Source organism: Phascolarctos cinereus, unplaced genomic scaffold, assembly GCF_003287225.1.
Source record: "Phascolarctos cinereus isolate Bilbo 61053 unplaced genomic scaffold, phaCin_HiC Scaffold_726;HRSCAF=1367, whole genome shotgun sequence".
NCBI lineage: Eukaryota > Metazoa > Chordata > Mammalia > Diprotodontia > Phascolarctidae > Phascolarctos > Phascolarctos cinereus.
The window spans coordinates 45368636-45383796 of NW_027556098.1; the positions used below are offsets into that span (position 1 = coordinate 45368636).

At 39.1% G+C, this 15161-nt stretch overlaps 1 protein-coding gene and 1 pseudogene across 2 annotated transcripts in view; one reads left to right on the plus strand and one right to left on the minus strand.

The window, feature by feature from the left end:
- Window positions 1–526: 526 nt before the first annotated feature.
- The window catches only part of HLCS (holocarboxylase synthetase), a 219029-nt gene continuing 204394 nt past the window's right edge, over window positions 527–15161 (plus strand). The window contains exons 1-2 of one of the 2 annotated variants that reach the window (XM_020995950.2): window positions 527–901; window positions 10701–10853. In XM_020995950.2, the coding sequence (XP_020851609.1) occupies window positions 650–901; window positions 10701–10853 (405 nt within the window). In that variant the 5' untranslated portion in view covers window positions 527–649. The remainder of the gene's footprint in view (window positions 902–10700; window positions 10854–15161) is intronic. The other variant, XM_020995951.2, reaches the window with a different exon arrangement.
- Window positions 9101–9849, minus strand: LOC144454210 (E3 ubiquitin-protein ligase RNF13 pseudogene; annotated as a pseudogene).

Consider the following 15161-nt stretch of genomic DNA (forward strand, 5'->3'; position numbering starts at 1 on the left):
TGAATGTTAAACTGTTTTTCCTAAAAATGTAATTTTTTACATATGTAATTGGGAAAACATACAAAAGAAATCCAAATATATATATTTTTAAAATCTACGTTTTTATGATTTGGTTACGGGAAATAGCCCAGAGAGGTAAGTCTGGTAAATCAGATAGGCAATTTTACACGAGAGGGGAACAGCAGAAACGCACTGCGGGAGCCTCCGGGCCTGCCTGGGCTCCTCCCCCTACCGAGAGGCGGGGAGAGGGGGGGCGTGGCCTGTTCCAGTCACTCCCCGAGAGGTCCAATCAGGATCGCGCTTTCTCTTTCAGCAGAGCCAACCAGAGCAGGAGGAGGGGCCGGGGAGGAAGTGGTAGAGATTGTGCGGGGGAGGGGGCAGTGGGACTTGGGACCCCCTGCTCCCAGTGAGTGGTTCGCCGGCAGGCTGCCTTCGAAAGTGGGGACGGGGGCGGGGACTTTGGCGGGGAAGGCGGGGCGGGGGGAGAGGCTTCGGAAGCCTCGTGGCTTCCCCTACACGCGTGCACTTGAGGCTTTTGAGTGGAAGGGGGCGAGGGGAGTCCGCGGCATGAAGCGCTAGCGGCCGCGGGCGCTGGTGTGAGGAGGGGCGGGGGCAGAGCCGGCGGCCCGGGCCGGGTTCCGAGCGGGGCATGCTGATCACGCTGTGCTACCTGTACCTGTGGGCGCGGTGGGCGGCGCGGCCCGCGCGCATCATCCGCAGCACGGTGCGCAGGCTGCACGGCACCCGCTGCTCCTTCACCTTCTGCCGCAGCGGCGGGGGCAGCAAGCTGCAGCTGGAGCAGCCGAGGCCCAGCCCGGGGACTCCCGGAGCCCCTGGGGTCGCTGAGGACAGTGTCTGCCTAAGGATGGGAAACCGAGTCTTCTTCATTGACGAGAGCCAGGTAGTTTCTTCTTCTTTCGTTGTGTGTTGTGGAATTGGGGGGGGCGGGGCTAGATGAACACAGGTTGGCTGTACTTAGCTTCCCATTGTCAGGAGTGGTATAGCGTCGGACTTGGAACTGTGTGGTTGTGAGCAAATCTTCGAGCCTCTGTTTTTTCATCTGTAAAATGGGGATGATACTACCTTTAGTACCTATCTCACAGGGTTGTTGTGAGGCATAAATTATGTGTGAAGCTTTTGCAAACTTGTAAAATGATAAAACAAAGTGAGAGTTTTTATTATCGACTTGTGGGAGGGTGATAATGTAACATGACCTTTGACCGTGTTTTCCCCAGCCTTTATATTTTATGTTTATGTGAATTATAGGCACTTGCCACCATTGAAAATAAACTGCATTTGTTAGTGCTCTGGGTTCGTAAGGATGTAAGAGTCTGGAGGTGTGGAAATAGCATGTATTTGTACTCAGAAGACCCAGACTTTGTTATGCCGTTTACTGGGCAGCTGTGTGACCTCGAAATAGCTGTGAAATTTTTTATACAGTTTGTATGTTTCTTCAAAAGAAATTTTACTCTTGTTGGGCTTAGGTCTGATACTATTTAGGGTGCGGAATTGGAAACAAACTATTTTCATTTGATTAAGGATCAAGATTTGTGTAAAATGCTACATGAAAAAGTTAGTGCTGAATGACAGAAAGAAGAGCGGTGTGGCTCATTGGAAAGAACACTGAAATTAGAAGATCGGAGGTCAAATGCCAACCTTTGTGACTTTGAATAAGTTACTTAATTTCTGTGAGCTTCAATTTTCTTATCTATAAAATGTGAGGAGATGAACTAGATGATTTAATGACTCTTTGAAATGGAAACCTCTTCTCAAATCTTCCTCCAGTGCCTCATTGTGGTATGGATGTGACCCTACTTTTTTGAAAGTTATGTTAGTGGAGCGCAGGTTCTGGCATTTTCTCTAGATCTGTAAAGGCTTCATGCACTGATCTTTGCAACATGCAGTTGGAGGACAAGGTTAAACAAACATGGGAAAGCTCATCTCTAAATAACTACTAGGTGGCAAATTCATTGACCATGAAGAAAGCTACAAAGTGACACTCGGACACTCAGATCCCTTTCTCTGTTATTTTTGGTGACAGAAAAATGGGCTTGAAAGTACTTCAGGATTACACAGTTTTAAAACAAACTGAATATTAATTTAACTGTTGGCATGCTAAATGTGAGTTAAACATGTGTATGTGTGTGTATGTATATCTATATGTATAGTGGCATGTCATTGTAAATGAAACTGAATTGTTCAAAAAGTTGTAGTTAAATGCAAGGGCCTATAGTCTTTGTACCTACACAAATAGAAGAGTTGGCGGAGTTGGTTTTGTAGAGTCATAAGCAAGAAGAAATGTAATTTTCTGGGACATTTGATAATCTTGCTTTGAACAGCTTATGATCAGCAAAAGCAAAAAGACAGTGGGGAAGCCAGTTGAGGCTTAATATATTAACATTTGTTGCACAGCATGGGAATAGAAATTCCCTGGAGAACTCACCGGATCTTTGAAAATAAGTCAACTCATATGTTGTTTTTTGATGACTTTAATGCAGAAGTGGGAGGATAGGGAATGATGGAACATATGTGCAACAAACTGTTTTCATCATCCATGACTGTGGAACCACCACATTTTGGGTTCTTAACATTGGAGAGCAGCAGTGAGGTATAGTGGAAAGAATTTTGGATTTGGAGTCAGAAGTCCTTTGTTCAAATTCCAGCTCATTGGACTCTGTTTCCTGATTTGTAAAATGAAAGAATTAGACTGGATGATATCTGAGGCTTCTTCTCAGTTCTGTGTCTATGATCTCAGGTGTGATTCCAGGTGCTCCATAAAAGGAAGTGGAAATTACATTAAAGAAGGAAAGAACAAATGGACCAGACCAGGCACACACAGAAGAAATCTATGTTATGACACAATTTGAAGAACATTGAGAGATCAGTTTTCAAGTGTCTGCAAGAAAGCAAAATATTAAATGGGAAAAATCACAAATGGTCTTATTACCCATAAAAGATCAATTGAGAGGATTTGTAATGCAAATGTCAAGTTACTTCTACTTTAGCTAAATAGAAAAAATGTACTCATTATCAGAAATTTGTTGGATTTTCAGTGTGGATTCAGTATCTTTGAACCAGATAGCTAAATGAGTACTAACTGGGCTGATTTGGAGTAGTTTTTTTCTTTGAATTTTTCTTAATTTGACTGTTCAGTTAAAACTAACATAGTTGGCCCTAAGGGCAGCTAGGTGGTGCAGTGGCTAGAGTATCTAGAGTCAGGAAGACCCCTCCTCCTGAGTTCAAATGTGACCTCAGACACTTACCAGCTGTGTGACCCTGGGCAAGTCACTTAATCCTGTTTTCCTCAGTTTCCTCATCTGTAAAATGAACTAGAGAAGGAAATGTCAGACCACTCCAGTATCTTTGCCAAGAAAACTCCAAATGGGGTCATGAAGAATCAGACACAACTGAACAACAACACAGCAGTTGGCTTTAATGCTAATTTCATTTCAACATACATTACTAACCTGCTATTTACTAGGTGCTACAAATATAATGAAAAATGACTGAGTCCTTGCCCATACAAAGCTTACAGTAACAAAGAAGAGATATACCACATATACAAATCAGTATAATGGCATAGACTAGAATAAGCCAAGGAGAGTCAGGCACAGTGCTATGAGAATTTGAGAAGGAAGCACTTCAAACTCATGTGTGCTGATTGCAAATCTAGTCTTTTTTCTACCATATCACTTACCTTCCTGACGTAATTGGGCAGAAAGCATATATTTATTTACATAATTTGGGTTAGGTTCTATATGTACCTTTTAATAGATAATTGCTGTGTTTCTTTAGTTTGTGATTTTCCATCTTTTATGGCTATCAGTCTTCAGTGACACATGTTTCTTATGTGTTTAATATTTGTTTAAATATTAGAATTTCTTCAACATTTTAATTGCTTCATGGGGACAACATCACTGTTCAGCTATTACTGTATGGGATGCAAAGAAGAATCAAACACAGTTCCAGGGCTAAAGAACCTACATACCTACAAAGGGAGGTAGGACTTACACACAAGTAAGTAATAGAAGCTAGAATGTAATAGATTCTATAGGAGAGGTACAAAGTGCTGTCCACGTAGTAGATGCTTAATAAAGGCTTGTTAATTGGAGCTATGAAAGTGGTGACATTTATGCCAGGACTTGAGAAATGGGCAGGCTTTTGCTTATGGATGTGAAAAAATCTGAAAACTGTGTGAGTAAAATTGTGGAGAAAGGAAAAGATATGTTCAGATCATGTCAAGTAATACAGTTTGAGTGGAGTGAGGGAGTATGATTTGAGGAAAGGTAAATTTGGAAGGTAAATGCCAGGAAAGGTAAATTCTAGGAGGGCCTGGAATACTATGTAAAATGTTTGGCTTTCATTCAGTGGAAAACTGTTAAAAATATTTGAGCAATATTTTCCTGTTTGAGCATCATATTCCCAAATCCGCCTTCTCTTTCAGATTTCCCTGTTACTGTCAAGGACATCATCATTTTTCTAGTCATCCAGCTTCACAACCATTGTATAATCCTTGGCTCCTCACTTTCACTCACCCAATATATCCAATCCCAGTTGTCAAGTCTTGTTTTTAATCTCCACAGCATTTGTCTCTGTGTATGTCTGTTCTTATCTATCAGGCTTTACCTCCCTTAGGTGGTATCTTCTCATAGGTTTCCTCTATAGTGAGAGTATGAGGTATTCAGCACCTCTGCTGTGAGGGCTTGGCATGCCTTTTTTAGGGCTGCTCATTCACCTCTGGTGTCCACCTTCACCCAAGTCTTGCCTGTGGCTCCAAGAAGCTGTAGCATTTACAGTGACCTCACAGTAAAACTATCTCAGCAGATGGGCTAATCCAGGTTGAGGGTAACCACAGGCCTTAAACCTGTTGGTGAGTTAGGGGGATGTCTACCTCAAGCATGTGAAGACTTCCTCTGGTGGATGAGAACAGTTTATGCCAATGGCTGAGAAGGCGGTGGAAGCAGGTGCTGTGGAGCACCTAGAACTTGGTCAGACATCTAAGACCCACTGGACTTTACTGACTCTGGAAGAGAGAGTGTGGCTGATGACTTTTTGCAACTCTGCTTCATGTAAATCCAAATCACATGCAAGGCAAGACCACCCTGTGATGTTATTGATCCTCTTCAGAACAAAGAGACAGACAACATAGTAGAAGCAATAGACTTCCATCACTGTACACACCCTGTAACACACCACATGGAGGTTGTAGTTTGAGACTTAGTACACTGTAGCTGTGTCTTCAGATCTGAGTCTGCATGTATTCAATGGGTTTTGTACCATAGGAAAAGATTTTATTGTATATATATTAATAGTCTATAAACTGTGGAATTAGAAGTCCTCTCCAATGATAAAGATCACAGTCCTCCTGTGTCTGCCCATTCTGTATGACTCTTGACCCTTGTTCTTGTTAAAGTTCATCACCCAATATGTTGAAAGGCTTCCTTAGTATTGCCTGACATTTTGAAGGTACCAGTGAAGCTCTCTGGGTGACTACCTATCATTCCTTACCCTCACCACATAATATGCTCATCTTTTCTTCTTATAGGACTGCCTGAAGACATCTTTTACTCCTGCCCTTTGAAGTTACTTATTGGTTATGTATCACACCTTCCATATGACTTTCTATTGCTATTGCTATGATATTAATTTTTGTTTTTTTGGAGACCAAGTCTCTCTATGTGGTGAAGGAGATATAGTTCACAGTCCAGATTGAAGAGGAACTTTTCACGTGTGGATGACAAGGTGCTTTAGATATTCCTGTTTGTTGATGACATTGTACAGATTACATTAAATTGTAGAATATTACAGAATCTACTGGAAGAGATCTGTAACTACTTAAAGGAGTTGAGCCTGATCATCCACATAGGAAAGACTGAATGGTGGAAGAATGTCTGTTACCCATATTACAACATGTATTTGGAAGGACACTCTATAAAGTTTGTCCATCATTATGTATGTCTGGAACAGAAGTATACATGGACAATGAATTAGATCTTAAGTTGAACAGAAAGAAAACAGGCCAGGATTGTCTTTAGGAAATTGCAGAGCTATTTTAATGATCCCAACATTCCTGTGAAATGAAATGCCCATCTTTTTGGTACCAACATTATATCCATGTGCCCTATGACAGTGAAGCATGGAAGTAACAGTTGAATCCATTGGAGCTGATGATATCACCAAATCAGGACAAGAGGTGAGGACCCAGGAAGGACCCTTGGGAGATACCCATGGTTAAGAAGTGTGATGTGGATGAAGATACAACAAAGGAGGCTGAGATGGAGCAGTCAGATAGGTAGGAGAGAACCAGGAGAGAGTAGCTGGGAGGATAGGGTGTTAGTGTCAAAGGCCACAAGGAAGTCAAGAAGAATAAAGATTGAAAAAAGGCCTTTAGACTTGGTGGTTAAGGGATCGTGAGGCAAAATTGTAGAGAGCAGTTTCAGTTGCATGATGAGGTTAAAAGCTAGACTGCAGAAAGATTAGAAATGAGTGAGAGGAAATGTAGAGGCCAATAGTGTAGATGGATAGCTTTGTCAAAGAGTTTAACTGAGAAGAGAAGAGAAGACATATGGGATGTTAGCTAGTGGGGATGGTTAGATTGAATGAAAGTTTTTTTAATGATTGGGAAGGCATGGACATTTTTGTTGGCTGTAGAGAAACAGCCAGTAGATAAGGAGAGATTGAAAGTTGGAGAGGGAGTGTGAGGATGATAGTAGAGGCAATCTCTGGATATGGGAGGGGATAGGATTAAGGGTGCATGGAGAGGGGTTTGTCTTAACCAGGAGAAATGTCACCTATTTATTTGAGACAGGAGTGAAAGAGGAGATAGAGAAGAGTGTTTTCTGACTGATATGAGGAGAAGAGGAGGAAGGTGAACTTTTATACAAATGTTCATAATTTTTTTTTTTAGTGATGTATGAATCTGTGTCCATAGCCCAGAGGTTTGGGAGAGGTGGTGCCGGGGGAGGCTGTAGGGATGCAAAGGTTTGAAATAGCTGTTATGGTGAGTGGGATACAAAATTGATTAGGGAAGTGTAAAATGATTTTCTTGCTGCAGTGAGGGCCCAGTTGATATTAGATGGCATATATTTGAGGTGGTTCCAGTCAGCGTGGTTTTATTATTTTATCTAGCTCTGTATGTTTTCTGCATCAGCTCTTTTGTAAATATGCTCAAGGATTATCATTTTAAAATGTTTTTATATTTCTAATAGGAAAGAGGCTGGATAAAAGCCAAGTTTTAGGACATTTTGCTTAAGTACAAATAGCTAAATGTGCAATAAAGAAGGGATCTTGTAGCTGTGTAAATTAGCATAATTTAAAGAGTGGTACATGAGAAATTGGTCCTACTTTTATAAATGGAAGAGGCCCACTACTTGAGGACAGGAGCTGTTTCATTTTTATTTTTTTAGCCCTAGTAACCAGCACATAGTAGTCATTTAATAAACATTTGTTGAGCTGAATTATCTATATTTATTCGAGTGGCTAATTTTTTCTTTTTAGAAATAAAGCATACCTCATTTTGTTGCTCTTTGCTTTATTGTGCTTTGAGATACTGTGGGTTTTTTGTTTGTTTTTTTGTTTTGTCAAATTGAAGGCAACCCTGTGTTGAGCAAATCTATCAGTGCCATTTTCCCAACAGCACATGATCACATTGTGTCTTTGGGTCACATTTTGGTAATTCTTGCAGTATTTCAGACTTTTCCATTATTGTTATACCCATTATAGTAATCTGTGATTGGTGATCTTTGATGTTACTATTGTAATTGTTTTGGGGCACCATGAACTGCACCCATGTTAGACGGCGAACTTAATAAATGTGTGTTCTGACTGCTCCAACAACAAGCCATTCCAGGCTCTCTCCCTGTCCTTCGACCTTCCTATTCCCTGAGGCACAATATTGAATAATATTATATAAAATTAGTTGATAAAGCAGTGGTTAGGGTTTGAGAGGATTGACTATGATTAATTAGTTCTATGGCAGGTAAAATGTTATTAAGCAGCATTGAATGCTACAGAGAAATATTTTGTGAAAGAAGGAGTCAAATGATGTGGCAGACTTCATTGTTTTATTTTAAGAAATTGCCACAGCCACCACGGCAACCACCACCCTGATTAGTCATCAGCCATCAACATCTAGGGAAGACCCACATCAGCAAAAAGATTATGACTTGCTGAAGGCTCAGATGATGGTTAGCATTTTTTAGCAACAAAGTATTTTTTTAGGAGATTAGCCTAAGATGCTCTTTATTAAGAGGGGTGTGTGTGTGTGTGTGTGTGTGTGTGTGTGTGTGTATACACGTATGTATATACAAATATGTATATATGATCAGAAGATCAACAGAACATTTGCTAAAATTTTAGTTAGTATTTATATGCAAGTGTTGCCTATCTTTTTGCTTTGGTCACACGTAAATACACAGTCCTTTATTCCTGAAAATTAAGTCAGTATAAATGTGGGGCCATATTAGTTTAGCTAGCTGCTGGATCAAACCAATATTCAACATTATTAAATATAAGAACCGTCTTAATATCAAAATTTCAGCACTCCACCTCAAACTGCTGGCTTAAAATACTATTTGTGAATAGGAAAGAAAATTCTGTTACTAAATATTTCTTTTTCATTTTACAGTATTCATAAGAAAAATATTGAATGGCCTAATCTGTCAATAATGAAGACAGTTTAGGGGAAACCCACAAGTTGATACCAAAAATTCCGGAAAATTGGGCTAGGCTGTGCATGGTGTGGCAGCAGAATTCATCATGGTAATAAATACACTTGTATACTGTAATCAAGTCTTCACTGCAAGCCATAATTGTAGTGGCTTTTCTTTTTTAAATTTTTTGGCTATATTCCGTTCCAGAAAGAGAATGGTGCTTGAGGTCCAGCACCTTGATGATGTTCTGCTTTAGTAATAAGAAGTGTGCTTCTTGTGGATGAAAACCTGATTAAGAAAAAAAAAATTAAAAAAAATATATGTAATCTGATTAAATCATAGAACACACTAAGATTCCTCTCTACAGAAGTAACTGAAGGGGGTGATAGACAATGTAAGTATATGCTTAAATACACATAAAGGGGTAAGCTGGTCAACAGTTTTTTTTCCTACATGGTATGAAGATGAATAGAGTTGGAAGTCCCAACCTTATTTACTATGTTGTAATTCCTGTCACCGTTGGGCTGCCGTTGGACAACCTTTCTGCATCACTACTATCAATATCTTCATTGTCATCCTTCTCCTCGTAGTCTGAAGATTCTGTCATGTTCTGATGGGAATGAGATTCTGATAAAGCCCCAAATGGCAGCACTGGGCACTGACAGAAGCTAATGATCTAAGGGGTATGTTCTGAGACTTTCTTCTCTCCTTGACTGCTCTCCGTGTCAGAGTCTGAATCTGCTTCAGAAGGAACAACTTTCTGTTTACATACTGGATAAGTTTTTTTGGTTTTAGTTAATTAGTGATATGCATGGGAACAAGGAAGGATTCTGAGTTTGTCTCCATCTTCGTATTCTTCCAGGCAAATGGCACATATGTCACACTCATCTCCTTTCTTGAATTTATGTATAGGGAGTTTCTTAAGTTGATCTTTATGAAGTCTATTCCTTCTAGCTCTATGTTTGTCCTATACAAATTTTCTGGTCATGAAGGTGACAGTCAAGATGAAACATATGCCCACTGTGATGAGGCATGATATTAGGTAGTATTCTAGAGGAAGGCTAAACTTCAGAACCAAAACAATATGGCTATTTTTTTCATATGTGAATTCATCTTTAAGTGAATTAACTGATGCCTCACCAATAAAGACAGAGGGAATATTAGTCTTCTTAGAAATACTAATGTCATTGGATCCCATACTAATTAGGTCATCAGAATCAACATTGTGTAATATGGCCACTTTATATCCTGCTTTCTATGCATGTAAAACCTTAATATCAAAATTACAGTCAAGTCTTCTAATTAACACAATGAAGACACTGGAGAAGTTGTCTTTCAGTGGTGGAGCTGCTGTGGGTTCCCAGGCATTCTGTGGTTTTGAGTTTATCAAAAATCCCTTTAAACCTTTGGTTGGAAGTCTATAACCAAATCTTGCTGGAAAGTCATCAAATGTCTGTGATATATTTTCAAAATTATATGCTAAAATGTCTACCTCTACAGGTAGTAGGTTAAAGAATGTAAACAGCTGGACAGTCAAAATAGTGTATATCTGCGTGGCTGACAAGGTTAACATCCTTATGTATGACAGCATCTTAATCACTAAGGGAGGATGGGTGGGGGTGGGGGGAGGGGTTGAACCCTCCTTGCTAAGAGCAAATTTGTCCCTCCTCAGTAGTGTCAGGAGATCAGGCAGAGAAACCAGAGAAGAGGGAGAAGCCGCAGAAGAGACAACAACATGGTGGGGACAACAAAAGTATTTTTTAATTAAGATATGTACATTGTTTTTGTAGTCATCGTGCTGTTGTACACCTAATAGACTACAGTATAATGTAAACATAAGTTTTATATGCACTGGGAAACCAAAAATTTATTTGACTTACTTTATTGTGTTACTTGCTTTATTGCGTGGGTCCTGAACTGAATCCACAATATTTCTGAGGTATGCCTGTGCTCGAACTGCCTGGAACTGTACTGTTGGAATAATGATAATAGAAATATGGCAATGATATCTAACATCTTTTCCTTTTTTTTTCTCCTCTTTCATTCTAGTCCATTGATGACTTAAATAAGTGGGCTCTACTTCTTGTTTCTCCTTTTATTTATCCTGGTGATGTTCTTAAAGCAGAACACATAGCGTTTGTGATAGAAAGCATTTTGTTACAAAGTCAGAATTTACCCACACCATTCTTCCCTTCAGAAACGGTGAGTGACATTTTTCTTATGTGCCTTGTTGAAGATTTGAGCTAATTAAATACTCAGAGAATAATAGTAGTTTTAAGTATATCACTTAATATTCTACTGTAGTGCTATGTATTCCAGTAACATGATGGAAAACTAAATTTAACAAGGCAGACTGCTTTTGGAATTATTATATAGCCCACACCAACTTGGGCTACCCATTACCTGGCTTATACCAGGTAATGTCCTTTGTAATTACTGCTTTTTTATAAAATTGCTTCTACTTCATTGTACCTTTCAAAGAGCATTGCTTCTGCCTCCTTGTATTAAAGGAAACCTGGCTTTCCCCTGAGGCTACCACCTCTCTTCCATTTCTCTTCAGTTGCAATCACTCTAGATTCACAGGTTCTTGAGGAAGGGAGAGAATACTTTTTTATTCTCTGCTGCTGCCTTTACATTCTTTAGCTGCTGTTATCCCTCTCTGGCTTTTTCTCTTCAAAGGTTTTTGTAATTTGTTTGTCCACTCTTCACATCTTTATTGCTACTGACTTCCAGGTCATTCTTCTGGATTTTTCAGTGACTTTATTGTAAACTTCCTGTCACTAAACCTTCTGTACCTTTGGTCAGGTTGCTCAGAATTCCCTGTACTTGGAATGCCCTGCCTCTTGTTCTTTACCTGTAGATTCCTTTTACTCGTTCTTTTTTTTTTTTTGGCAAGGCAGTCAGTGTTAAGTGACTTGCCCAGGGTCATACAGCTAGTGTGTGTCATGTGTCTGAGGCTGGATTGAACTCAGGTCTTCCTGACTCTGGTGCCAGTGCTCTATCCACTGAGCCACCTAGCTGCCCCTTACTCATTCTTTAAATACTAACTTAAATCGCACCTTGTCTAGAAAGTTTTTCCTAATCCTCTTCAGCTAGCAGTGTTTTGTAACTCTGAAATGCACTCATTTTTCAAAATAGCTTTTTCTTTTGTTTTTTTTTCTGACACTATAATTTTACTTAACTCTCTCCTGCTTGATGTAGAAAAAATCCCCCACATTTAGATATAGCCAAATGACATAGCCAGATCCTATACCTGTTGTTCTTGCCTCTTTTCTTAAGAGGAGAAAAGTTTGTTTCCTTATCAGTTCCAGTCCTAAGACCGTTCATTACAATTCATCACAGTATGACTGACTACTACTGCTATTACTGCTACTACTACTACTTACATTATTGTAGTTGTTGAAACCATTGATCTTTTGGTTCTGCTTGCTTTACTCTTTATCAGTTCCCAGAAGTTTTTCCATGTTTCGTTGAAATCCTCATCATTTCTTGTTTTGTCTTACTTACATATGCCGTAGGTCAGACATCTCCCAATTATTGGGCATCCTTTTTGTTTCCAGGTATTTGCTACCACAAAGAGAAATTCTATGAATATTTTGTTATTTACAAGATGTTTCTTTTTTGTCATTGACCTACTTCTAGTATATGCGTAGTAATGGGATCAGTGAATCTAAGGATACAAAATAGTCCAGTGACTTCATGTAAGGTATCAATTGATTTCTGAAGTGGTCTAATTCACAACTCCATCTGTAGTGTGTTAGTGTACTTGTCTTTTTGCAGTCTCTCTACCATTGACTCATTTTCATAGTTTTTAATGCACTTATGGGATATAGTACTATTATATATTATGTCTATCTATCTGAGCATCTTATTCCTCTCACCCTGGGTGCAGAGATGTTATATATTGACTTTGTATCTTTTCCAATGCTTATCTTAGGTCTCTGCACATAGTATATGCTTATAAATGTTTGTTACATTGTGTATCTAAAAACAAACTATTGGGCTAGCTAGGTGGCTCAGTGGATGGAGCACCGGCCCTTAAATCAGAAGGTCCTGAGTTCAAATGCGGCCTCAGACCAAACACTTGACACTTACTAGCTGTGTGACCCTGGGCAAGTCACGTAACCCCAACTGCCTTAAAAAAAAAAGATAAAAAAAAATAAAAACAAACTGTTACCTTTTTTTTCTTTTTGGCTTCCAACTGGGTTCATTTTATTATGAAGAATATTCCAAAAGTTTGCATTATGACTTTTCAAATTACCAAAATGCTTGACAGCTTAAACTGTCTTTCCCAAACCACCCCATAGAAGCAAGGAAAGTTGTACAAGTGGTTCTTTGTTATGCTGCCTTAAAATGTTTTGTCAAAACCACAAGTGATCTTATTGGAGCATACCAGAGGTATTTAAATACTCCAAGATGTCTTTTAACCATATGCTTTACAAATAATTCTTGTGCACAAATTCTCATTGTGGTTAATTTCCAAGTTTGTGCTTTCTTCTGTAGACAGACTCATAGTCACCCACCCATAATTATGGAGAACTAGCATTTTATTTAACATTTTCTTGTGAAAACACCAAAGAAATTCATCTGCTAACCAACAGTGGTTATGTTACAGACCTTTCTCCTCAGAGGTTTTCTTAATGCTTAGAGTAAGCTGTTTATCTTTTCCGCTTGCCTTATGGAAATTTATAATACATGAGTAACACAACCTGGAATCTAATTAGATCTTTCTCCCTTTATGAAACATATGCAGCAGGAATATACATACATGAAGATACTTTACACTCACAAAAGTGACCCACCAATTCAAAACTCATCTAGCAGTTTTTGAGAACCAACCACTAACTGAGTGGATGTAAGCCAATCTTCCTCTATAAACCACATGAAAGAAAGGAGACCTAAGTTTTAGTTCAACACTTTGCAGAACCATTTTCCCACTAATTTTGCTTAGTGCAATAAACTTCCCATTTACTCTAAATTCCCATTTTCTGAACCCAAATAAGACCTTGTCTTCCTTAAATGCTATTATAAATTTCATGGTTTTCACTACTCAGTATTTGTTTCCATGAAAAACCAGAAGCTCCTACTTCTTTAGTTTTTTTTTTATAATTTTTTGACATGAGCTGGACAGAAAAAAACCCATCGAGCCACAGGTTTAATGTTTTTTCATTAAGCTTTCTACTGTGGTTCCTGATCATGTGCAGCACCCAATATCCCCACTGGGAGTGGCCCTGACAAAATGAATTTCAGAGCTCTGGCTATTTAAGTGACAGAGCTATACCCAATGCTGAGCAGAAGTTTGACTTTTCAGGGCATCCTGTCCTAGTAGTGGCACTCGTCCAGAGTTGGTACAGTCCCTTAAGATTTGTTGTTTTTCACTGGGAAAAGAAATGGGAGTGATGCAAGAAAACCATGAAAAACAAGTCAACAACTTGCTAAAGGAGACCCAAAAACTACTGAAGAAAATAACACCTTAAAAAATAGCCTAACCCAAATGGCAAAAGAGATACAAAAAGCCAATGAGGAGAAATATGCCCTAAAAAGCAAAATTGGCCAAATGGAGAAGGAAGTCCAAAAGATTACTGAAGAAAATACTTCCTTAAAAATTAGAATAGAGCAACTGGAAGCTAGTGACTTTATGAGAAATCAAGACACTGTAAAACAAATCTAAAAGAAAGAAAAATCAGAAGACGATGTGAAATATCTCATTGGAAAAAGAACTGACCTGGAAAATAGATCCAGGAGAGAAAATTTTAAAATTACTGGACTATCTGAAAGCCATGATCAAAAAAAGAGCCTAGACATCATCTTTCAAGAAATTATCAAGGAAAACTGCCCTGATATTTTAGAACCAGAGGGCAAAATAGAAATTGAAAGAATCCACAGTTCTCCTCTTGAAAGAGATCCCCAAAGGAAAACTCCTAGGAATACTGTAGCCAAATTCCTGAGTTCCCAGGTCAAGGAGAAAATATTACAAGCAGCCAGAAAGAAACAGTTTAAGTACTGTGGAAACACAATCAGGATAACACAAGATTTAGCAGCTTCTACATTAAAGGACCGCAGGGCATGGAATATAATATTCCAGAGGGCAAAGGAGATAGGATTACAACCAAGAATCACCTGCCCAGCAAAACTGAGTATAATCCTTCAGGGGGAAAAAATGGTCATTCAGTGAAATAGAGGACTTTCAAGCATTCTTGATGAAAAGACCAGAGCTGAATAGAAAATTTGACTTTCAGATGCAAGACTCAAGTGGAACATGAAGAGGTAAACAGGAAAGAGAAATCATAAGAGGCTTTTTTTTTTCTGCTTTTTGGTGAGGCAGTCAGAGTTGAGTGACTTGCCCAGGGTCACACAGCTAGTAAGTGTCATGTGTCTGAGACTGGATTTGAACTCATGTCCTCCTGACTCCAAGGCCAGAGCTCTATCCACTGTGCCACCTAGCTGCCCCTATAAGAGACTTATTAAGGTTCAACTAACTCATGAGACCTTTGTCAGTATTAGGGTAGT